Source organism: Cetorhinus maximus, chromosome 10 (assembly GCF_964194155.1).
Source record: "Cetorhinus maximus chromosome 10, sCetMax3.hap1.1, whole genome shotgun sequence".
Taxonomy (NCBI): domain Eukaryota; kingdom Metazoa; phylum Chordata; class Chondrichthyes; order Lamniformes; family Cetorhinidae; genus Cetorhinus; species Cetorhinus maximus.
This window is the reverse complement of record NC_135888.1, coordinates 7,805,079-7,832,082: the sequence shown is the minus strand read 5'-3', so window position 1 is coordinate 7,832,082 and position 27,004 is coordinate 7,805,079. Positions and strand designations below refer to the sequence as shown.

The 27,004-nt window shown below is 41.8% G+C and overlaps 1 protein-coding gene across 6 annotated transcripts in view; it reads right to left on the bottom strand.

Annotated features, from left to right (window-relative positions):
• LOC144685431 (pre-B-cell leukemia transcription factor 3) overlaps positions 1-27,004 on the bottom strand; it is a 222,692-nt gene that overhangs the window by 164,206 nt on the left and 31,482 nt on the right. The window contains exon 1 of one of the 6 annotated variants that reach the window (XM_078549917.1): positions 23,790-23,837. The exons of the other annotated variants lie outside the window; for them this stretch is intronic. Within the exon in view, the coding sequence (XP_078406043.1) occupies positions 23,790-23,796 (7 nt within the window). The 5' untranslated portion in view covers positions 23,797-23,837. Of the gene's footprint in view, positions 1-23,789; positions 23,838-27,004 lie in introns of those variants that run through there. 6 annotated transcript variants of the gene reach the window in all.

Here is a 27,004-nt window from a genome sequence, read left to right as displayed (position 1 = left end):
ACACTGCGTAAGAGTACAGTGAAGCAAATGGATGTTAGGTATGAGTCCTGATTACTACAGATTGTTGGTAGGTAAGTGATGGTGTGGTGAACTGAGTAGTGCTTGAGGCTAGTGGTGCAGTTGGTAGGATATGGCATCTGAAGATGCAATCATTGAACTTGGCCACACGTGTGAGGTCGCTGAACTTCTTGCGGCACTGCATCCAGGTCCTCAGGGATTAACTCCCGGCATTGTCCTCCATGGCTACCTGCTCCCATTGCCATCTGAACATGTGTCTAGAGGGCCTCCTGTGGATTCAAGACATCTTTCCTCATTTCCCTTCCTCCACCAAGGTCTCCAGAGCAGTGTTCAAAAACGTTGATACCCACTCTCTCCCAGGTTGTGCCAATGTTCAACGCTTAACAGGTCAGATTCACTTCCTGCACATGTGCCAACTCTGCTCCAGCCACAATGCGCCTCCCCTTTAAGAGGCGCAGGCTAGCTTTAAGCAGTGCTGGCTAGCTTTAACTGCTCCCAGCCAGTCACAGTATTGGCCCCCTCCTCAGGCACCCCAGCCAGTGAATAATGCAGTGAGCACTGACTGGACTGTGACATCATTGAAATAAGCAGGCAGCACTAAGTTGGCATGCTGCCTGCGTTACAATCAACAGGCAGGGGTTAATTGCACACTATGAGCCACATGCTAGTTTCCGAGTGCTATAGAATTTAACCAAATTTTTTGTTTTTCCTTCAGGAATCAGATAAAAAGCTCCTTGTAACCCAATAATGTACCTTAGCCGCAACAAAAGAATATAACCTTCTTCTTCCACCTTTCAATACTTTCTTTCTGGTGGCCTCTGAGTAAGAGTGCTGCTGTGCAGCCAATTAGACATGATAAGCAGTTTTGCCATGTGGATTCGCGTATACTATAAACTGAATCAAGACTAAGAAAATTTGTTTGAGTGACCAGATAGGAGACTTCCATCCTATTAGCCTGAACTAGATTCAATGCTCAGTCCCAAGATGAAATCTTGTAAACCACTAACCAATGCACATATTCTCACTGACCAAATTTGCTGTTCCCAATTAATTTTCTTTTTAATTGTTAGCAGATATACACCTGCAGAAGGTAGCTTTTTTAAAAAAAGATATGTTTAACCATGTTCATATCCATAAAAATACCTCTGAACAAAATAATGCTAGGAATTAGTATTTGAAATAGAAACAAAATTTCACTCAATTTACCTGAATGCAGACAGTAGTCCAGCTTTACTAATGTGAGATAGTCATTTGCTTACATATTCCTTGAAATAAAAATAGCCTCCATTTTAAAGAACCTAGAGAAACCCCACAGAGTGGTAGAATTCAGGTTCACAATTATGATTCCAGATGTAGGTTACTGATTGCCAATTGCCTCCATGGCCCAGTTGCAATGTTCAAATAGCAAAATCAATAATCTGAAGACAGTAAAGCCAGAATATTATCAAGATTTCTAATGATCAGCAGTGGCCAAAGCCTAGGGGCAGATCACCTGTCCCATCATTTCTTTGCCACTGAATGGTACATGGGGAAGGAGAAGAACAAATTGTAATCACTGTTCTCCAAATTTCAATCCAGAGTGGCCATAGTGGGTATGTAACATGAGCCCTGCTTCTGTTGTCATTCTAGGCGGTGACATTTGCAGCAATATTTGAGTTGGTTTTTAATTGGCTTAGCCATTATCTCGCCAAATGTGGACATCATTGAATTCACACACAGGCATCAAACTTCCAGTCAGTTTGCATCAGAAACATCATGTCCAGAATAAGGTTTATTTGTTATTATACTGTTATTACATTTTTTGATATCTATTCTGACTGTCAATATGATTTCCTAATCTTATTTAGGTCTAGGGGTAGAAGTTTTTTTGAGGTACAATACCTATGTAGTAGTAGGACCGTCTGCTTCAAAGCTCCGCTGGCATTGATTCAACTGCGAAATCCATGAGATCCTTTTTAGACGTCCCAAGCAGACACCCAAAGCAAGTGTTGGGCCCATTAAATATGCAAATTGGAAACCAAATACCTGTTGAAAGACCCTATACAGTAGTGAGCTGTCAATGAGGAGGCAAAAGTGGAGCTTTCTTCAGCAACCCCCATGGCCACCAACAAAAGGTAAGTCTAAAAAATCTTTTTAAAAAGATCCTGCCAAGCCGCTTCTCTCTCCCTGCACCCTTCCCCCTCCCGTGACTTACTTGACAGCTGCTACAAGTGAGGCAGGTGGCCAGACGCAGAGTCCTTTGCATGGGCAAGGTGTCTGTGTAGGCACTGTGTATGCTGATAAGACCTGAAGACTAATTTTCATCTATCATTGGACCCCCATCCGGGCAGGCCCACCAATGGTGCAGCACTAAGTTTGAGCCTGAACACGGGCAATGACCAAAATCTTGGACTTTATGGTACATGTGACTGGCAAGTTCAGTAATTAAGTATATATGAAATAAAAATCAACTTGATTCAATATTAAATTTATTCATTATTGAAGATTTCTTTAATTGTGATGTTTACATATAGCTTAGATGTGATGCTACTGGCACCATTTGTGCTGCACAAAGAACCTTCAGATAAAAGAACACAATTAATGCAGCAATGTGTCCCAATGCTTTCACTTCTACCTTTTGAGAAGTGCTTTTGCTGCTTTATCATGACTCTTTTACTCTGGACATTTTATACTACTATAAAACTTATGCTCAAAACAAAAAATGCTCTTTGTAAAGAAAAGATTTCATTTGGATTACTTTTGTACTTTTACTTCTTTGGTACATTAGTTTGCCTCAAATTTCATTGCTTGTGGCATAAATAAATCAACATTTGGCTAAATGCAAAGGAAAGCAGGCACTTCCAAAGCGGAGGTCACAACAGGATGCCATAAAAGGACAGCACACTTTCAACCATTTTGTATGACCACTAAAAACGTTTTAGCAAGAATTTTCTTTTTAATATGAAAACTTTACATCGGGACTAAAATGTACATGATTACCAATCCTTCTGTAGCCTCACTTATGAAGATAAGTTATGGGACTAAACTCATAGTAATCATGGAAAAATTCAAAATACTTAAAGCCTGCTAATATACTATTTCTACTCAATGATTTGGCACAGCGACAGTCAAGCAGAAAGAGTGCTGTACCTGCGATTTTTCATTATGGTTCAGTGCACGTTATTGCTCATGGGGATTTTCACACAGCCGACCTTAAGGAAGTTCAGCCTTTGATCAACGTTTAGTGTTCCTGTAGTAATGTTTCGGGATACGGTCTCAAATCTCTTAGCCATAAGGTGCAAATGCCGATCCTTCTAAAACCCCTGTGTTTTTCCAAGGCCTGGATTACGTTCTGCTACAACCCAGCAATTAAGGTAATGAACTAGCTGAGGTAACGAACCATGATGATCTTTCTCAGTGTCATTTGTCTCCTGCATTCCATTTATGAACTCTTTGCTCAATCACAGCCATCCCTTTAAAACTTGGCCTTAAAACACTGTTGAAAATTTAGCTCATAAAAACAAGCCATTATGTAGCACAATTTCATACTCTCCTGTTTAGTATGAAAAGGACATTTAATTTGCATGAAAAATCACTGTTTCATGAAAGGTAAATTAGTCCTTTACAAGTCAAACACTTAAAAGAGTTTTTGGTTTTTTAATGTTAACTTTCCTTATGTCAAACATATTAATGAAAATTCAATTTCCTTCCATCTACTGCATCAAGACAGAAATGATAATTGGTAGTTTTTCCTTCTAACAAATTCACATTGAGGAGCAATTTTACTGAAGCCCTGTGCTTCTTTCCACTGCTGAATTTGCTGCACTTGATCTTCCATCTCAAGCACTTCAAGCCCAAAATTTCACTTCAATCTCACCTCATCTCTTCATACTACATTAACCCATGGCAATTGCCTTCCAAATGACCCCATTAAGCTGTAATTGCCTCAGCAGGCCTGCACTCTCGCTTGTAATTCTGTACCTCTCATCTCCCAGACGTATCTCAGCATCATCTGATCTTCTGATTCTCTTCACTGAACTCAGCTTATGACCCCTGTGCCACAATCGAACTGGCAACCAAAAGCCCAACCCTGTAAATATTTTTCCCCATTCTTCACAGCATCAAGACCTAACACACACACACAGGCACAGAAAATCATCAATCCAGAATAATTATTAAATATTCTTTAGAAAAACTAAATACAATTTTCAAAAATTCTGTAGTTTAATAAATGCAGGATTTACAAGTTCTGCTGGTAAGTAATTGCAACTGACATATCCATTAGGTCCTAAGGTTTAATTCTTCCAGCTTCTAATTTTTTTTGCCTCAATCACTTAACTTACCCTACGTAGTAGCAAACAAAAAATGGGAGCAAATAATAATTGTGGAGCTGATTCAGCTGGGAACGAGACTTAGCATGTTGGGAAGATAGGCCGAAAGGGTGGCTGACTTGGCCTGCGTTACTTCAATATGGGGTCAAGAACAGAACTCCTCAGCAGCCAAATAAAACAGCTGCTGCATGGCTGAATTTCTGGCCTAAGAACTGTAAAGGTCAAATGTAGAAGGATATACCACGCCACTGATCTTGTAAACATGTAATTTTTGTTAGTTAAATTTAATGTTATAGAGAGGTTTTAAGCTACAGAAATGTTAATTGGGTTAGTATGGGAAATGAGTGGTGAAGTACAGGTGAGAGAGGGCCCGAAGTTGCTCTTGAAGTTGTTTCGTGCTGCTGCAGCAGCTGGTGTTTTGTGGCGTAGATCAACTCCACAAAACAAGTTAGATCAAACAGCTCCTGAGACACAAACAACATATAAATCTGAGTATACAAAGTACTGGCAATCTGCTAAAGAATTTAACTTTATTACCCTTCGATCAACATCATATGGTGCTCAGAGACTATTAAAAAGTGCAGGTTGCGCAAAAATCCCTAATTTCAGCATTAAGAAATCATGGATTTGGTTTATGACATGATTGGTACTCTGAAATTACATTAATGGTTTCTAGCTCCTCCCAAGTGCCCACTATTTATAGTACAGGTAATGATAAAGATATGGGGGGCAAAATTCAATAGCCCTGAAAAGGGGGCACAGGGATCACTATGTGCAATTAACGCATGCATGTTGCTTCTGATGCAGGCAGCAAGCAAACTTTGTGCTGCCTGCTAAATTAAATGATTGTAGCATGCAGCCCAGCACTAAATGCACTGTTGAGTGGCTGCACCCCCAAGTTCCTTCAAAGCTAGTACCACTTAAAGCTAGCCTGCACTACTGAATGTTAGCATGCACCTTTTAAAAGAGAGGTGCATTCTGGCTGGAGCAGATGAAAGAAGTGGCTGGAGAAGAGTATGACCAGCAAAGAGTGACCATCGGTGCAAGTGGGGAGAGAGTATGCTTCAAAGAGACTCAGATGCTGCATTGGACACCTGGGTGGAGGAGATGGAGACAGGTTCTCTATCCACAAGAGGCCAGGAGGCCCCCAGACACTAAGGGAGTGGGATCAGATAGCTGTCACAGTCAATGCCAGCAGTCTAGCCCCGAGGATGCAAGAAGCTCAAGGTCCGCACGCAAGTGACCATGGTCAGTGAATGCATCTTCAAATGGCATACCCTGTCAACTGAACTATTAGCTTCAGACACTGCTCAATTTACCACACCCTCATCATTCACCTACCAACAATCTCTACCAATTACAACTCATACTTAACATTCATAGCTTCACCTCAGCCTCCCATTCTTAACACTTGTTCATGTCTCACACCCACATTTTGCACACACTGCTAATTATTCAACCACATGGCCACATCACCTAAACACATTATACCACACCCATAGACACACTTCTTCTCTCTTGTCGGGCATAACCAGCGGCAGCAGCACCTAATTGGAAAAGGACAGGCATGGCTGATTGTCCTCAACCCCATGTAGGATATAGCACTCATCATCATTTGAGCAGCCATGGCTAAAGTGGCGGCCAGAGCAGGACTGACACCATGACAGGTATGCTCATACCTAAATCCCCTTCTCATTTCCCACTTACCCCTCACCCCACAACCTCTTCTGATTTACAAATTGCACATGATGTGAACATGCACCTCTTGTTTTTCAGTCCTCCCCTCATCAAAATGCTATCCTTGTACCATTCTCCTTTCAGGTATCCAAAGAATTGCAGCCTGGTGCTAGAAGAGAAAGAGGTGCAAGAGAAGGAAGAGTAATGAAGAAATTCTCTCACACTCTCAGACATTGTGTATAATTTAGAGGATTGCTTAGGGGCAGGACCTTCATGGGATGAGAGACCGGGTAGGAGTGGTCTGCAGCCAGGACAGGGGACAGATGTCAGCTCACCAGAGGGCAGAGTCGCGCACAGTCCTGCTGCAGGAAGTCAGATGTGGACTTGATGAAGCAGTCTACTCAAAGGCTCATGAGTGTGCACAGTGAAATGTCCCACACATTGGCAGGCCTACCAGAAAGCCTATCATTAGTGTCATGGAGTATGGAGGAGTTCAGCTTCAACTGGCCACAGGGCTCTGCACAGAGGTTGGAGCCCATCCTCTTCAGCTTCAAAGTGGTGGTCAACTGCGCAAGAACACTTACAGACTTATCCATGATTCAGTGTCTGTGGTTGATCTCCCAGGTTCCATTATAGCATAAACAAAAGCCACCCGAAGGTCTGGGTGCTACGGTGGAAGCTCAGGCAAAATTCACGCATGCTCAGTTTGCTACTATGCAAGCTCAGACTGCTCTCATTCAAGCTCAGCTTATCATGCAGGTTCAGTCTGCTATCACCATAGCAGTGGGCACCAATGTTCAAAGGGGCTTGCAGGGTGTTACAGAAGTCTAGCAATCTGTTCTCCAACACATTGCTAGGATTGTTGAGGCATCACCCTGGGGAAATGGTATCATGGAGCACAAAACTGCTGTCCTCTCAGGGTTGCAGCATTTGTCCTCCCACCACCACTCAGATTGCTGCCATCCATGATGAGACCTTCATTTTAGGCCACAGCTGCTCGAGGTTGTCCTACAAGGCCAATTGCAATCTTCCCTACTGAACATCAGCACCCTTCCAGCAGTTATGTTCACTGGGGAAGCACTGTGTAAGAGCACTAGGACAGACAAAGGCACACTGAAAACAGGCAATAAAGAAATGCAAAAGGCAGATTTGTTTATGTTTATAGCAAAATGACATGGCCTGATTTATAAATTTGGTATGGAGTACATGGTTTTGTAGTGGCTTTTATCTTTGCAGTATGGCCAGGGGAACACAGTGATGGTCAGTAACTGAGAGAAGGTACAGTGTGGGAGTGTTGGTCAATGGGGAATTGAGTGGTACATTCACAGGGCCGGTGCAACCACTAGGCAAACTAGGCGGCTGCCTAGAGCAGCAAAATTTGGGGTGGGGTGTGGAAAAAAAACTGAATGCACAATTCATGAAACTGTGTAAGTAGGCTTCAGCAGTGAGAATGAAAGATCTAGGTCTACTGATATATATGCACATATACTAACAAAAATATAGATTTCCATGTATTTACATTGTAGTCTTACCCAAAGTATCACATTATATTCCTCATTCTGTTCATGCAACAATTTTACAAATTTGTACATCTACATGACTATTCCAAAACTGTGAACCAGTAAATAATCAAAGAATGTAATTTAATCTAGCCCACTTTATCATAACGATTACTGATTGTGTAAATTACACATAAAATCATCTAGCAACTGTTGCAGGAACACAGAGTATTACATCATGTGAGCCATATTACACATTATAATGTGCATTTCTTCTAGTACATATCCTGTGACAAGTGTAGAGCAATGAGGATGTACAATCAGTAAATATTCTCCTTTCTCGTTTAAAACAAATCTGTAATTATAAATGCAGATTTTTTTATTTATACTAATGCACAATATTTATTTTCAAAAGTTAATTTTTGAGGGGCAGGTTGCAAGGCTGAAGGTTCACCTTGGGCACCTAATATTCTTGCAGAAGCCCTGTGCGTTCACTGGTATCACAGTCGGATAAGCCTATCATGGATAGCGTGGTCACAAAGAGGCTGTGTTGCCTCCTCTGCTGTTCGCTTTACAGCTGGCAGCAAGGGCTGTGCCCACATGGGGAGGTTGTGCAGCATGCAACAGACCTCAACAAATTTGGACATGCGCTCTAGTGAGGCATGTAGGGCGCCTCTGCAGCTGAGGCAGCGGAATCGTTTTTTTAAACACCTCTAACCTGTTCAATCACATTTTGTGTGACAGCATGGCTTTTGTTATAGGCATGCTGCTCACATGTGTGGGTTGCACATTGGAGTTTGAATCATGTAGACAGCAGAAAGCCTTTGTTGCTCAGTAGCCACCCTCTGGTTTGTCATGGCTCAAATGCAGATGGTAGGGTGGACTGCTGCAGAATGAATTCAGCATGATTCTGCCAGGATACTGGACATTGGCATGATATGTTGTCTAAGACTTCACATTAAGGGAGTGGAATGTTTTCTGGTTGCAATAAACCATAGAGTTGACATTCGACACCTGCAAAATGTAGACAATGACACCCTGTACCATCGGAAAGCCTGCAATTCTCGCAAAGCCACATGTCACTCCGCCTGCCTTTCTCAGGCAAGAGAGGGTGAAATGTATTCAAATCTCTTTGCAGAGAGACCTTCAGTGAATGGTAAACTGCAAGATGTTGCAAATATCGCTTGCTCCAACCTAGAAGGAAGCAGATGTATAACAGCCACGGTTAACTTGCAAGCCACTGGCAATGATGTTCTTGTCCTGCTGAGGTTGCAGCAAGTGTTAGATTTCAGTCAGGACCTTCTGAGTGAAGCAAAGACCTCTGACACATATTCCTCGCTGAGGTTGAGATGGGAGAATTGTTCCCTGAACATTCTGGACAGATATGGACTCCCACTGTGAGCCCTTCTCCCCTCCTCCTCCAGCAGTTTGACTGCTCTGTGTCTCCTCTGTTCATTCTCCCTGTCATGCTGTAATCCAAGGGGAGCAAGTCTAGCAGCAAGATTGACAACTGCAATGTAATCAGTGCAAGTTAATGAAGCGACAATCTACTGCTTTCAGAAATACCAGGAGTCCAATGGAATTGAACATGCCAGCATGTTTTAAAAATATGTTCTGAACATGGTTCTCTTACCCTTAAGTTCAGCTGGTGCTCCAGCAGCTGGTGGATTAGCTAACCTGCCAGTTCATACTTCCTCACCTGTCACCTAGCAGATACAAATGTAAGAGATTCCAATGCCAGCCACCGTTTGTGAGCTCCAGGAGGTGAGTGATAACAGTAACATGTGCTCATCTCCAACAATCCCATCAAGCACCCTCTACAACACTGATGTCAGCAGAGCCACCAACTCCAAAATGAATACAGACCCTGTTCAACAACTTTCTAAGGTCTTTGGGCCAAGAGGCCAGAGCTGCTGACTGCTGCCTGGTGAGCAGTGAGCTGGAAGATCAGCTGACTGATCAGCTGTACAGCAGCAACTAATCTTAACTGAAGTATTGAAGGTGATTGCTGCTCAAGTGGGCTGAGGTGGGCAGGTGGAAAGAGGCAGGAATCGGACGTGTACAGTAATTTGGGTACTTGATTACCTGCCATTTTCTATTATCTGCTGGGAGTGGGCCCCTCATTATAATGGATATTGAGGTTCCACTATAACTCAATTATGCATTATAACAGAACATATAATGACAATGAGTAGCATAACCAGTTTATTAAATGAATGCAGAAGACCTCATAGCTTATGTACAAGTCTCTTAAATTATATGATTTTTTTTAAGTATAGAATATAAACAATAGTCCTCATTTTCTATTGTACACCCTTTCTGCATATTTCATTGGTTCATTGAACTTCAGACATAGGGCAGAATTTTAACAGATGGACCCACTAGTAAAAGGGAAGACCAGCAGTAGGTCAGGAACCGTTGAAAGTTAACAGAGCAGGCTTTGCTGTGGCTTCTTAACTCAGCCACAGCATCTGCATCCCATTTCCAGGTTTCCTGATCAATCGGAGCAGGCAGGCATAATGACAACCCGCACCTGACTGTTGACGTCTCACTATTTAAAGACAACAGTACGAATCAGCATGGAAACATACAACTGTCTGGACGTAGACAGCAACTTCAATGATGAAGTCTAAACATTGAAACAGAACATTGGAAGGTTCTGTGAGGCATCCCTGGAGGTCAAGCTGAGGGCTACAAGGGCCACACAGAGAGATACTCTTCCCAGCAGACGGAAATGAAGAGGGCATGAAGAGGATTGTGATCCCTCACTTATGCATGCAGTACCAAAAGAAGTTCAATGGCCTTGAAGCAAGAAAGGTACCATATTCAAGTGCCAACCCCTTTACTCTAACTTCATCAACATTCCCCTGCACAACATTCCTCAGACCAACACAATTTGCTGCTCCAGCCATTCCTCTCTCTTGAAGCACCTCCTCACATCCCCATCTGAAAAGCCACCACTGACATTCATCCTCTTATTGCTATCTCACAACAGCCTTCTACAAATGTTGCTCCTCCATCCTCTTGTCACAATCCAATTCTCGCACTGAGAACTCTCTGCTTTCTCTCCTTGCAGGAGAGAGTGCAGAACTCCAGGGAGAGACAAAGAACTACAAGTGATCGCCACCTTGACCACTGTGGAGGTCGAGGCACTAGAAATCAGCACAACCATCAGAGTGTGTACCCATAGGAGATGGAAAAATGGGGGTCTCCCAAATACTTGGTGACAGGATTTGATATCACATAGCCAAATGGCACACAACACACACTCATGTTGACGTGGTGCAACCTGTAAATGAAATATAATCATCTGCACAATGATGAATTGGAATCTTTTTCTGTTGTCAGTTCTATCCATATCTTCCATCTCCCACAGGTCCTTCAAACTTGATGCTGGAGATGGTGGTGTAGGGGGGAGGGTGAGGAGTCCTCAGAAGAAGCCCTGCATTCTGACTCGCATGCCTCACACCTTCCACCAGCTCAGATACACACACCTCAGTGGGGTCTCCAAGGCAGGTAGCTGGGTTGTCATAGCATGAGCCACACATCAGAAGTGAACAGGAGCAACTGGAGAAGGGCAGCACTTAAATTAGAATTCCTGTTGAAGGACATAAAATGCTCCAAGCTCTGCTTGGCTGGTCGCAGATGCTGAGTCTTCATATCAACTAAAAGGACTGTTCTGGGGCAGAAAACGTGACAGTTTCTGTCAACATTTGTACAGGTATGGCATTGAGAGATTAGGGGAGTCCATCTCTAGCATGACTGCCGTGATGTCTCAGGTCTTTGTGCTGATGTCTACCTCCATGGAAAGAATGGTCAACTGCATGGAGTATCAGACATGGCAGGTAACCCAGTACATGCTGGTCCTCAACAGTGGCCTGCATGCTCAAACCTCGCCTTGGCCATTCAACACATAATTGAAATACAGCAAAGTGTTTGCCAGCTCTTGGCTAGCTGGGGAGTGCGGCTAAGTCATAAGAGGGAAGATGGAGAAAGGGCGCATAGAAGTGGGAACTCAGTTCAAGGTGTTCCAACTCCTCCCTCCTTGCCCCACAACCCCCTCCCCTCCTCAATCAGAGCCCCACATGCTGATTCCTGTTCCAGTAACAGAGTCTGCCCCTGCACAGGTGCAAGTGGGGCAGTCTTTGGCAGGGTTCTCAAGGGCTTCAGAACGCAGAAGACATCACCATGAACACCACAACATTCAGAGCAGGCTGTCTCCACCTCTGCTGAAGCCACAGGGATAGCACAATGTAGAAGTAATAGAAAAAGGAAAAAAGTTTGTAGTTTTATTAGGGAAATCACTTAGATGTTTAAATGTGTCGTGTATAAATCATTGTAAATGTTTATACACCATGAACTTTATTTCGAGTCACTAGTGTCCAATCATCACCATTGTTTTCTCTCAACTGCCAAGACGACATCAGTCTTGAGGTAAATGGTATGCCAGGAGTAGATGATAAGCAGTAGGTATCAGTGAAATGGAAAGATTATTAACTGGGGATGCTTTGTGTTGGGGAGAGTGGAGGCAATGGGTTCAACATTGGTGAGCCACATGGCCACAGAGCCTCAGGTTAGCCAAGTCATATGAGATCATATGACGCTGTGCACAGCGGAAAGGACCCTTGCCATATCAGCTCCTCATGTTGCTCTTCCTCCAATGATGATGATGATGCAAAGCGGTTATCTTCCTCTACAGCTCCAGCCTTCTCTGCTGCACCCTGCTGTGCAAGGCAAAGAACACCACTTTCATGCAAGATACCCTTGCTGCTGCATCCTGAAGGGCACCCCAAGATCTATCCAGGCACCTGAATCACAACTTCAGTATCCTGACAGATGCCTATAGTGCTCAGGTGGCTTCAGATGCACCTTACCCTGACTCTGCTTGAAGTTCGGGAGACCTTTGGGATACTTCACCAGTACAATTTGAGGATATCATGGCAACTTTCTGCATATCTTGCACAGACATATATGATAACCTACTGGAGATTACATCCTAGGTGGACCTTGATTGCTACATGGGTACAATCTATGACTCCATAAACTTGTGGGAATCCGGCCACTGCAGCTTTCTCATTCTGATTTGTCTTATCAGTTGCAAAGTGGAAAAAATGACAGCCTTGGTAAAAATTGCGTCAGTCACCTGAAAAATTCACTTGCAATCAGCAGACTGTACAATCCTGCAGGTGTCCCCAGCAGATCCCTGGAAGGAGCCAGAGGCGAAGGAATTCATGGCTGTGGTGGCCTTTACTACTACTGGCAATGTGGACCCACCTGGTCTACTGAGCAGGAGGTCATGTTCCAGGAGGTCATGTTCCAGGAGGTTGCTGATGTCAGCAATGACCTGACAAGGATGTTTGAGTTTCCTGAGGCACGGTTGCTCAATCAAATTCAGAAAATTGATCCTCTGTCAGTATTGGGGGCATTACCTCCTGTGAGCTGTAGATCTGTGTTCATCCCCTCTGCTCTGTGGAACGGCAGGCCGCCGTGAGAAGGCAACTTCTGCTCCTGCTGGTGTTGCCTCTGCTGCTGTTCGTGCTATTCCTCTTGTTCCTCATCAGAGGTCTAAAGTAGAGCTGCAAAAGCTGTTCCCATGCTGCTGCTGTGAAGGCTGGCACCCAGGAAATGCAGATCAAAGTCATAAAGATCTACGGTAGCGGAAATGATCTCCAAAGTATTAGAAATCACCTCCAAAGCAGTGCAAATCCTCAATGGATTGCCTCTTCACATATTTAAATCACTGGCCCAGTTGGCCCATGGGGATTTCCCGCATGCCTCAAAATGCACACTAGTTAAGTGTAGCAATCGACTGGTCCATGTAAGATTCCCAACACAATAGCAAAACAGGCCAACTCCTGCTCCCACTCCTAAAGACCTTAAAGGTAAAATTTAACCCCATAATTTCTCCTTCCCTACAGCCTCCACCTACAAAACAGATTGATCCTGAATCAATGGGCAGAATTTTCGGGTCGATGAGCAGGGGGAGGAGCCCGCTCACCGACGCGTAAAATGACACACGGTTACGTTGGGCGTGCGTCCCGACATCACCGCACGTCATTTAGGTTGTCAGTTCAGCGGGTGCGCAGCCGACTCTGCTGTGCACCTGCCGAACTGTCAAAGGCCTATTAACGCCTGTTAAAAAGTAATTAAAGTAATTAAGTAAGCTGCCTTTCCAACCTTAAGGTTGGGGGGCAGGCAAAGCGCCCAAGTGGCCTTCACATTTTTCATGAAACCTCATTCACGGGCGGGTTGAGGTTTCATGAAGAGTTTATTATTTAAATTTAAAATTTTGAAATAAATAATGGACATATCCCAGCTCATGTGACAGTTTCACATAAGGGGACATGTCCTTAAATTTTTTTCCCCACCTTTTTTCAAATTTCCATAACTTAAACAAATCTCCCTGAGGCACCCTGCCTCAGGGAGAACTCTGCTTTCTTTCACGCACATGTGCGAAAGAGCTCAGGGAACCACTCAGGAAATCCCCTCCACAGGGAGCGCTCAGCCATGTAAAATGGCGGCGCAGCCCCGATCGGGTTCGGATCCGCCCCCGCCCACCCCCGCACAACCCCCCCAATGGGGGGAAATTTCTGCCCAATGAAATCTCTAACCTCCAAGTAAACAAGTCAAGCCGATGACATGATGTATGATAAAAGACTAAACTTATAAGTATGATAATAATTAACACTACTGAAAACAGAATCTAATGAATAAGTTATTTTAAGTTTATCAAGTGCAATGCTTAGGGTGTTTTAAAAGTACAGCTTTATCAGAAAATCTCCTTACTAAAAAGGAAAAAGTGACAATTATATTGTTTCAAATAATTATGTTAACTGAAACTTATCTTCCAGTATCAGCGTATAGAACTACTTTGTTTGAGAAAGGAAAGGGTGGATTGCTTCAACATCTTGCAGATATCACAGTAGTAACCATATGCTTAGGTTATAATCCATATGATGTTTGCAGGATGTCAGTACCTTTCCTATTACTACAAGTGACAGCACCTCCAACAAAAATCTGTTTCTAAGCATGTGCAAATTATTCCTACACTGTGCAGAACAGCTGCAACACTAGTGCATCACTCAAAAGGGAATCTGAATCCTTGCAAAAAATGTGCAGAATAAAATAATAGCATTTATTCTCTTAAAAAGTTACCTGGAATAATATTATCTCAAAGTCTTGCTCCATGTAATATTGCACAGTACCTGCAACTTTTGAGCTTCAAATCACTCTAATTCTTCTCTACCACAATTAAGTTAAAGATAAAATTAATCAGTAGGAATGAAATGGATACCAAACACTAGTGTTATTTTAATATAATTTCCACAGAACTTTATTAATGCAAATTCACAATCTGTGAATGTGTGTTTCAAGTTTTGCAAAATTAATTTTACGAATCAGCATACAACATTGTGACTGATGTTACATTAAAAACAATAAGTTTTTGTATGTTCCAACATACACTGCCAATATATTCTGAATATTAAAAGGTAAATGTAGCACTAGCTTAATAATGCTACCCTTATATGGTAAAAAAAAATGTAAAATACTAACAGTAAATTCATTCATTTAAAGTGGAGAGTTCCAGTAATAAATTTTTGCTTTCAGTTTTAATCAAGTTTCATGTCTTAAACATGCTTTAGTCAGTAATGCTAGACACTATGCCTCCCAACTTTGGTTCACCTTTGGAATTCCACAAGGGACACTGTGTCAAGACTGTTCAGGTTTTTTGATGACTGCTGCATGGGTAACTAACGTGTAAATGCAGATATGTATGGAAAGCGATTCTGACAGTGATGTATTGCAACTGGTACCAGATGTCGACAAGGGACACTCGGCCAGGCACAGGGGGTTACGCCGCAACAGAGCACTAGCTCCCAACCAGTCTACTATATGATCAGGAGCCACTCATCCTCCTATCATAGTCTCATTACATCAATCAGCACCCGTTTACCCCACACATTCACTTAATGCTATCTTTTTCTTTGCTTCAATATTGTGGGAAGTAGTAGCAGTTTCAAGCATTCCAATTGCTGCTCCGATGGGAATTTCCATTTCACAAACCCAGCCTTTCTCCTTCCACTTACAACACAAAGCTTTATACCAATCTAAAAAGCCTTGCGGGATTACCTACAGCTATCACTTAGACCCAAAATTACAAAATAACTAAAAATTTGAATGTAAGCTGAGTTTCACTGGAAAAAAAAAAGTCAAAACAGCTTAAAACTAAACCCAACACATATAGCTTTACAAATGAGACAAATGCTTTGCTGATGTTGTTCCTTTTCTTCTACAGGAAGTACCAGACTAAAATCATATTTACATTAACGCTATTCAGAACAACACAAAACAATTTTGACAGTGTAGTTCAAACACAAGGTACATTAGAATCGGGCCAAACTCACAGGCAACTAAAAGATATACACACACACAAACAAATATACTACAAAAGTATGAGATTACTAAGCAAACAACCTGTTGAATTAGGACATGAATGACATTCTGTGTTTCCTTAATAGTCATAGTTTTCAAGTAGTACAACAGATTAGATACATCTGACAAGTTTGCACTGTCCATTGATTTAGATTGAATCCGTAGGCCTAAGGTTAACCCATTTAATGGGACAAAGCGTCCCTAAAAACACAATTAAGTTTTTCCAAATTTAATGCTAATTGGTTATTGACTGAACAAGTTGAGCAAGCCTCTTGGAGTCCAATTGTCACACCACAATAAGTTAATTTAAACTCCAAACTACATTTGTTTTAAACATCAGATTCATATTGGTTGATAAATAGCAGCAACACTTGTCAAAATGTGCTAGTTCGACCATCAATTGCACAGCAGAAAACAACTTGTGCTTAAATTAATTGAAAAGTGAAAGCTAGTTTTCTGAATAATAATAGCATTTTATGTGATTTTTTTTTGAAGAAATTCTGTCTAGCTCTTTGTGGCACATTTTCAAAATAACTACAGGATTAATGCATGGCCCTTATTTAATCACTGGCTAATTTACTCCTGACAGAAAGTAAATCCACTATTTTCTGCGAGGCTTTATGAAATTGCCATCATTTTTAATTAATTCTTAATTAAAATATATTACACCACAGCTTCAACCCATCTCTCTTGATATTCTAACATAATCAATTCAGGACCATTTACATATCATTAATTAAAAGCCTTCCTCTCTCATCCTTAAAATCATAATGAGGCTCTATTTCTCATTAACTGCCTTTAAGGGATAAAATAACAATACGGCCGAGAATGGATAGCGATTTCAAAAATGAACCCTCTTTCAGAATCCAGACAGCTACCCGATAATTTCTACTACCCAAAATTTGATCACACATTGCCATTTTACTCTGTTTAAATGCTGAAGAAATAGCTAATCTGCTGCATACTTTGCATTTCTTCAACCATGTACATCACACTTTTTCCCCAAATACCAATAAAGTCCAATCTAGAGTTGCTCCAAAGTACACTAAACATATTTTTGGATCAGTAAGACTGGTGCAGGCTAATAACCAATTTCTTTTACAAGGCCACACACTGTCTGGAATGAGTTGCTACATAACAGAAAACAGACGTGGAGATTTATGTTTAAACTTAGCAAAAGCAATTCAGACCGCTCAAAACTGAAGAAAGAATCAGACTGTCCAACAACAGTACCGAAAATTAACACGAGAAACACTCTTTTTATTTGTTGACCAGTTCAATATCCATTTTTTTCCTCACTCAGCCAGACTTAATTTTAGTAGCCAGTATTAATCAAACATCCTGCATTTATTTAAAATTAACAATTTTCCAGATCATTTGTGTGATCGCACTGTATATGATCAAAATGGACTAAAATACATGTTCTTTCTTCTCTCTTGGATCAGATAAATCAGATTCTTATCTCTGTAGCCAATCATTTGCAGGTGCACCACCACAACTTGTCAAGACAGCCTGTCTAAGCCTTCACGTCAGGCAAAATCACTGCAGTTGTGTTTTGGCCTGTTGACAGCAATTTATTTTGACGTGCTGTCACAATACCAGCATCCTAGATGCTTTACACTAAGGTGCCAACAAGTTCTGCAATAGTTTTGTGCTGCCAGATGCCACAGGTTGAGAGTGAGAACACTGACACGTTTTAATGATTTTTTTTCTGTGTGTGTTCCACAGATGTTCCAGTATGACTATGTCTCCCTAACCATTGCATGCTGACAGCTAAAATCCTGCAGCACGATAGGCTTCCGTCAGCAAAGGACATTGACACAGTTTGCCAGTGTCAAAATGCCAAAACAAGGCATGTCTCTCAAATAAAGTATTATCCTCACATCATATTTTTCAATACAAGCGATAATCTGTTCTTCATAATGGCAACTGTAAAGTGCAACGTTTAATTGCTCCACCACCATAAACTTACAAAATTATATGGTTAAAAATTTCTGTTTGTAATTTTACCTTTTAAAATACAGAACCTTCAAGTTTCATCTATAGACTACTGCATAAAATATATTGGAATTTTATAAAATGCAACTCTGTGCAGAGAGAAAAAATAATTAACAACACTACATTTTAAACAATGGATATACAAGTCAAATGAACTCCATGAATAGGGTACTTTCTTTAAATGCAGCTTACACCATTTCAAACCCAACAGGTGGTCAGATGACCTCTTCACAAAGCTTCAGCAAATTGCCTCCCTCGGACGAGTAGCAGTGTGGAAAAACTGGTACACTGAATCATCCTTCGACTATTCCACCCTCCCTTCCAAGGAATGTCTTGCCTTCACTCAATGCCTCCTCCAACTGAAAGTACAAGATCTGGAAGTTGTTAAGCGGAAAATCCCATCTGTGAACCTGCCTCCCAGCACTGTGTACAAGCTGCTAACTCACCATTCAACCTGACTTACAATAAAACAATCAGAATGTAGGTTACATCTATAACACAACTGAGAAGTTCTGATTAGGGTTTTAACTGCACATGCACAGTTATCCAAGTAATAAGGTTTACTTTAATCTGTTCATTTTTTGCTCCATCAATGACATAGCGGTTAAATACAGCGCATACGGTCACATTCTGCCATACAGGCCACAAATGAGGATCACCTGCTTCAATCATAGTTCTGGATTATAATCAACGATCTCAGCTAGGGTGAGGAGAAGGATGGTGCACTGGGAAAATCAGTGCAACTCCTGGTTGGACTACTGAACGGCTTGTTTCTTTGCTGCATGTTCTATGTAATTCTCACTCCTGTTCACTAATCAGAGCCCATCCTGAAAGAGCACACCTGTAAACACATGTGGTAAAAGGACTAGGATCAGTCAAAACTGCCTGTCACAACAGAGATATATCCCAGCATGAGTCACTGAGGTAGAAATTAGTAACACTGCACCTGTTGAAATTAGTTTAGAATGAGCAGAGCTGGGATTACCAAGAATGCTCTCAGACTCCAGTCATCATGATCATGTTGGGCACAAAACTCTGTTTAGCTGTGTTCAAGAAAGGAGAGCGAGGCAGGCAGAAAATGGAAAGAAACATTTATTCATTTTCATTAATTTTATGCTACATTTTAGATATACAAATGTGTACACAATTCCATTCATTGTAAAAACAAGTAGGCATTGTTCAGTTCTACCTGAATGACTGTGGTTCTCAATTTTCTTTTGTATTTCCTCTGTCTTTTATTCCCCTACATTTGCATTATAAACATTTCAATTTAACTCTTCAACCAGCCACTGGGAGATATGCAAGATTTACTCAGGCTAGCTCACTCTCTAACCTTCCCTAATGAAAAACCTGGCCTTTGCTCTGCTCTGCTCTTCACCTCTCCCCAGCAGTCAGACTGAAGTAAAGAATATGTTAACTGGAGAAAATCACATTACCCATCTATGTAGCACAAGACATTGAGAGCCAAAGTTCTAGTGTCCTGCAAATGGGAGATTATTAGAAAACTGGTTCATCAACTAAAAATTGTGCTTCTGCTCACCACTTCCAAATATAGTCTGTATTAGTATAAATACCACACTGATTCATTGGATTTCCTGAAATGTAATTGTTGAGCAGCCAATTGCGCCAATGATACAGTGCAGGTCTCTCATCCAGAACTCTTATTCCAACCTTGTTGGAGGAAGCCCAGATACAAATACAGAATCTGAATAACCAGTTCCACCAATCTCGCTAAAAATTTGGTTGGAGGGAAAGAACCCTTTTGGAATAGAGTCCACTATTTTACCTGTTCCTGATATTAAGCTGATAGACCCATGGTTGCCTTGGCGGATTTGCCAACCTTTGTAAATACATGTTGATGTCCCATGTCCCACTACTCATGAAGGAAAATGACAAATGCATCGGTTTGAATTGGATGACAAAAAAGATAGAGATTAAGATGAAGAAAAAGTGTGCTTATGACAGATGTCAGGTGAATAATACAACTGAGAACCAGGTTGAATATGGAAAGTTCAAAGGGGAATTGAAAAAGCAAATAAGAGAAGCAAAGAGAGAGTATGAAGAGGCTGGCAGCTAACATAAAAGGGAATCCAAAGGTCTTCTACATAATTAATATATAATCTATATAAATAGTAAAAGGATGGTAAAAGGAGGAGTAGGGCCAATTAGGCACCAAAAAAGGGGATTTACGCATGGTGGCAGGGGGCATTTCTGAGGCATTAAATTAATACTTTGCATTTGCTTTTACCAAGGTAAAAGGTGCTGCCCATGTCACAGTGAAAGAGCAGGTAATTCAGAAACTTGAAAGGTTTAAAATTGAAAAGGATAGGCTGTCTGTACTTAAAGTTGATAAGGTATCAAGGGCAGATGAGATGCATCCAAGGTTCCTGAGGGAAGTGAGAGTGGAAATTGCAGAGGCACTAGCTATAATTTTCCAGTCATCCTTAGGCTCCTGGTGCCAGTAGACTGAAGAATTGCAAATGTTACAAAATTCAAAGAAGGGTGTAAAGATATGCCCAGCAACTATAAACCAGTCAGTTTAATCTTGGTGGCGGGGAAGCTCCTAAAAACAATAATTCAGGACTAAATTAAAAGTTGTTTGGGCAAATGCAAGTTAATTAAAGAAAGCCAGCATGGTTTATTAAGGGGAAATCATGTTTAGCTAACTTGCTGGAGGTTTTTTGATGAGGTGACAAGGAGGGTTGATGAGGGCAATGCAATTGATATGGTGTATATGGACTTCAAAAGGTATTTGAAGAAGTGTCGCACAACAGACTTGTGAGCAAAGTTATAGCTGATGGAATAAAAGGACAATAGCAACATGGGTATGAAATTGGCTGAGTGACAGGAAACGGAGAATACTGGTTTATAATGTTTTTCAGACTGGAGGAAGGTTTATAGGACACCTGCTCTTCCTGATATGTATAAATGGCCTAGACCTTGGTTTATAGGGCACAATTTCAAAATTTGTGGGAGATACAAAACTTGGAAGTGTTGTGAACAGTGAGGAGGATAGTGTAGAATTTCAAAAGAACATAGACAGGTTGCTGGAATGGGCAGACAAATGGTTGATGAAATTTAATGTACAGAAGTGTGAAATGATTCATTTTGGTAGAAAGAACGCAGAGAGATAATATAAAGGGCAATTCTAAAGGGTGTACAAGAGCAGAGGGACCTCAGTATAAATGGTTATCTGTGCATAAATCACTGAAGGTGGTAAAACAGGTTGAGAGAACGGTTAATAAAGCATACAGCATCCTAGGCTTTATTAATAGGGACATAAGAGTACAAAAGCAAGGAAGTTATGTTAAACATATAAAATACTGGTTCAACCTCAACTTGAGTATTGCATCCAGTTCTGGGCGCCAACATTTTCGGAAAGATATGAAGACAATAGAGAGTGTGCAGAAAAGATTCACAAGAGTAGTTCCAGGGATGAGGAATTTCAATTATGTAAATAGATTGGAGAAGTTGGGACTGTTTTCTTGGAGAAGAGGAGGCTGAGAAGAGATTTGATAGAGGTATTCAAAATCATGAGGGCTCTTGAAAGAGCAGGTAGGGAAAAACTGATCCCATTGGTAGATGATTAGAGAACCAGAGGGGACAGATTTAAGGTAATTGGCAAAAGAAGCATTGGCAACTTGAGGGAAACTTTTTCATGGAGCAAATGGTTAGGATCTGGAATGCACTGCCTGAGAATGTGCCGGAGGCAGGTTCAATCAAGGCATTCAAGAGGGAATTGGATTATTATCTGAAAAGGATGAACGTGCAGGGCTATGGGGAAAAGGCGGGGGAATGGCACAAGGTGAATTGCTCCTTCAGAGAGCCAGCACAGACATGATGAGTCGAATGGCCTTCTTCAGTGCTGTAACCATTCTGTGAATCACTTGGCTGTGTTTATATTTCAATTTTATAGCCAGGAATTGTCGACACCTGACCCAACTGACTCTTCTAACCATCAAATTCCTCTACCATGCAGACTTCAAAATCCTGTTGGATATGGGGTACATTGCAGAAACTGAGAGCAAGTTAACACAATTCTATAAAATTAGATTAAAATTAGAATTAAACATAATTATTAGTAAAAACTCAGCAGGTCTGGCAGCATCGGTGGAGTACTGTTGAAGGGTCGTGAGGACTCGAAACGTCGACTCTTTTCTTTTCCACCGATGCTGCCAGACCTGCTGAGTTTTTCCAGGTAATTCTGTTTTTGTTTTGGATTTCCAGCATCCGCAGTAGTTTTTTGTTTTTATAATTATTAGTAAATGGGGACATGGTGGCATAGTGGCATTGTCACTGGACTAGTACTCCAGACACCCAGGGTAATCCTCTGGGGACCTGGGTTCGAATCCCATGGCAGATGGTGAAGTTTGAATGCAATAAAAATCTGGAATTAAAAGTCTAACGATGACCATGAAACCATTGTCGATTGTCGCAAAAACCCATCTGGTTCATTAATGTCCTTTAGGGAAGGAAATCTGCCATCCTTACCTGGTCTGGCCTACATGTGGCCCCCAGACCCACAGCAATGTGGTTGACTCTTAAAGGCAATGGGCAATAAATGCTGGCCTAGCATTTTTCTTTTTCTACACATATTTAAGTGTTACATTCTCTGTTGCTACCTTTGCTTTTATAAAGTTCTAATCCTCTCTAAATACTCATTTTGCTATTAGATTTGTTTCTAGCATTCTACTTAACATCTTTAGCAATACTCGAGCCCTTGTACCTTCCTAACCTGTTTCAGCAATTTCTTATATTCCTCCAGCAATGGTCTCCTTTCTTTAACCCTGTCACCTTTGAGTTGATTTTTCTCTTCTCTTCCCACTTTAATTGGCCTATTCATCCATTTTGGTGAAAGCTTCTTTAAGTAAGTTTATTTTTCTCAGGTGTAATGTATATATTTAACTCTTGCATTCAAAAGGTATTCCATTTTTCATCAACTGAGGCATCAGTTCAGTAATATTTCCCAGTTTTTAAGTTTGCCATCGTACCTTTGAATTTCTTTTTTACAATCAAATTTGTTTTGTCCTGATGGTGCTGATTGCAAGATAATCTTGGAATTTTAAATCTTTAAATTGTGATCACTAGTTCCAGTGAAGTTCCATCCTATATGAATGCTGGCCCTAACAACTGTTTAAAAAAAAGGTCTAGATAAGAGTTACTGCTCATGAGGTCCCTAATACGCTGGTTCAAAAAGCAATCTTGTACCTCATTAGTTGACTCTATTGCCTAACTTCCATTAACAAATTCCTAGTTTATATTGGGTTGTTTGAAGGCATTCATCCTTATCAGAAACCTTTCTTCATATACCCTTGTTGTCTCATTATTTAATATGAAGTCATCATACCATTCTGCCCAGGAGATTGGCAGCAGATTACAATATTTACATTCTCCCCCATCAAATTGGGTTACTCCTAAAACAGTCCTCAATGTCTATCAATCCAATATCACTTGATCAGCACCACTAGCTTCCCAATCCCAAAATTCTAACTGTGAACTCTCTGCCGCTTCCTAAGACAGAAATAATCAGATGTTACAAACCTCAAGTTTGCACTAGTCGTTTACTTAGGTTCAGCATTACTGATCTTTCTTTAAAGCGATTTCCATATAATTTACAATCAGAAGTTCACCTAAACTAACCAATATCTAGTCCTTCGATAAAGTAGCTCAGGAACTATAACAATCACACCCATTGCTATGTGTACTGGATATTGTAACCCTGCACATGCTGCTAAGTAAACGTCTCTAATCTTTCAAATATATGTTTGACCTCATCTGATTAAAATGTTAATTACTAAAGTATTAATGAGCAGGTTTATTTTATAACCAAACAAGCGGACAGAGTAACACTTACGGTGCATCTCATCTTACTTTCACTTAAGTCCATTATAGTCCTCGTAACAAAGATGAAAAAAACACCACACCACCCTATTAGTGGGCTAAATAAAATTTTCTTAACCAATGATTTATATGATCCTAGCCGGTACTAACTTTATGGAAATCATGCTAACTCTGCGTATATCTCCCTTATCAACTCTTCCAGACTGACCATCTCTTAAAAACATGTGTTTCTTCCCCCCCACCAGCAGGAAAGGCAGACAAGTACATGACCTCTCCATACAGTCAATTAAAATAGCTACATCTGATCCATCTCACACAGGATTTTGTTGTTCCATGGATTTTATACCTAGCCAGCTCCGTTTAGCTTATAATTTCAATGTAAATTACATTGTATTTTTTTCATAGGCAATAAATCGTAAATTCTAAAAGGTAATATCAGAGAATTTCCCAATTCCTCAATTTCCAGGCAATATGCTTAAATCTACTTAACCGACTGGACATAACACTTATCATTGCATCACTCTGGTTGGCAAGTAAGAAATTGATGAGAACAAAATTTTCCCAAAACATATTTAAAAATATACTCACGGGCCCAAGTTTTATAGTGTGCTAGCGCATTTTCCATTTACCTATGTGACCTTGGCTTTAATCCAATCCACAGTGGGTGAAAGTCTTTGTCTTTTGTTGGTTACCAGAGCCCCAAGAAAAATAGAATCTGGCTGTCTCAATCAAGTTCTTAATGGGTTCAGGGCCACAACACAAAGCTGCACAAAATTTGACATAAGTTGGCACTAAAATGGACACATTACTTGCTAAGTAATTATATTGCAGAAACACTTCAAGAGTGGTGCTAGTGCTGTGGAATCCATCCCATTTATTTTATAGTGCAAATTCTAGTCTTAAAGTACCAAAAAAAACTGCACCTGTTCATGCAAAGGTTTTTTTACTTTGGAGCTTTGAATTGTAAAGCAACAACTACAGTAGGCAGGGGAAAGAAATCCCATCGCCAGTAACACGAAAACACAATGTATGTTGATTGTAAACTGAAGAGAACGTCAAGAGGCCTGTCCATCAGAAATTAACATGGGTAATTCTGACCAGGGCTGCAAGTCACTGGGCAGTATTTAATGCCCTCTCCCATGGTGAGTTTGGTGGTGGGGGGCATTTAATCAGACAGGAGGAACCGTGCCACCTACCCGCTTCCGATTAAGATCATGGCAGGAAGGCCCATGGACAGCCTTCCTGCCCTGCCAACTGAGGCCCTTAAGTAGGCAATTAATGGCCACTTAAAGACCTCATCCCGCCACCAATGGTAACAATCCAGCAACAGGCGGGGAATGTGCCATGCAGGGAGGATGACAATCAAACCTGTGCAGGGTTGTTTGCGGGCTCCCGGGAAGGGTGTGGGCGAGGTGGGCAGAGCCCTCATTCAAAGGCACTCAATGCCTGATCAAGGAACCTGTCAGCAGGAAGGGAACGGGGGCCCGCTAAGAGCTATCCCCTTGCTGCCAACCATGCTCATATCCCACCCCCCCCGCAGCATGACAGCCCCCGCCCTGCACCCCCCTCCCTCACCTGTGCCCTGAGGACCAGTGATGGATACTAGCCTCGGGTGGGTGTCATACCAGCAGAAGCCACTGCCTCCCCAGTGATGCTGCCGTTCAATAGAGCTGCCAGCCTCTGACTGGCTGGCAGCTCTCGGTCGGCTGGACTCCCCCCCCCCCCTCACTTCCCCTTGGTTCCAGGGGAAGGCCCACCACTGGCTTGTCAAATTCCTGAATGGCACATGATGTTGCGAGCCTCCCCAAAAGAGGTGATGTGGGGTTCTCGCCAACTCTCCAGCCAGTGGACTAGATTCCAGTTACCTCCATTAAATTGCGCCCACTGAGTTTAAATTAAGGTCTTGGGTATAATTTCCCTGGCTCTAATTGATCAGTCAATCAGGGAAAAAAATATTTAAGGCAGATAATTAGACATCATGCCTGCCAGAGATTAAAATCAGAGGGATATAAGCAAGTAACAGAGTGGGGAAGGGAGGTGCAGAAAGAACAATTCATAAAACAAGCCCTGAACACCAATAAAATAAAATTAGATGGAGTCGGGAAGATGAACAATTGTAACCAGCGGATCAGGTGAACTTTTCCAAGACTGATCCTGTTGCTTTCTCATTTTATTGTTAGAAGCTCAGAGCTTCTTCAGATATGAGGAATTTCAGCATCCAGTCGAGACTCCCATTTCTACTCACCAGCAGCATTAACAAGAAGACGCATTTGTATAACATTATGCACATCAGAAAGAATCTCAGAATGCTTCACAGAATGAGGAAAAATATGAATACACCCCACAAGTTGGAAGAGCAAGTAGAATGGAATCATAGTAAACTGCAGGTTAAAAGAAAAGTCTGAATGCAGGAAAGCAGCAGTAAGAAAAATAAGCAATACTGTTGTGCAAAAAATATGAATGAAACCAGGAGCTGAGAACTGATGCTGAAAATCTGAAATAACAACAGAAAATGTTGGAAATACTCAGCAGGTCAGGTAGCATCTGTGGAGAGAAACAGTTAATGGGTGGAATCTTGTGGAGGCGACAGGGGTCTCACCTGCCAGCTGGACAGCTGGCAAGGCCCCCACATCACCTCTTTTCAAGAAGGCCCACTGCATCTTATGCCACTCAGGCATGTAACAGATCAGTGGTGAGCCTTTCCCCAGGATCAAGAACCCCAGGAGCACAGGTTCCGCCCACTGAGAGCTGCCACCCAATCAGAAGCCAGCAGCTCTTCTGCACTTAACAAAGCCACCAGGATGGCAGTGACTTTTACCGGTACCACACCCACCAGAGGCCTCAGATTGAGGAGGGACCCAGGCACAGTGAGTGATGGTGGGAAGGGGGCTGCTTTTAATGGCACCCCCCCATTCCCGATGGCAGGTCCCTTGATCAGGCACTGAATACCCTTGAATGAAGGACACCCCCACCCCCCACCAACTTGGGAGCATAAGCAAAGGGCTTATTTGTCATGCTTTCCACATGGTGAGTCCCGTGAGGATGAGGCTTGTAAGTGGGTGTCAATTGCCCACTTAAGGGCCTCAATTGGGAAGGGGTGGTAAGGCCATCCATGGGCATTCTTGCCACAGACTTAATCGTTTGTGGGGGGAGGGGGGCGGCAGAAAGATGCAAGGGTCCCCACCTGCCACCCTCCTGCCCAATTAAATGCCTACCACGCCATCAAAC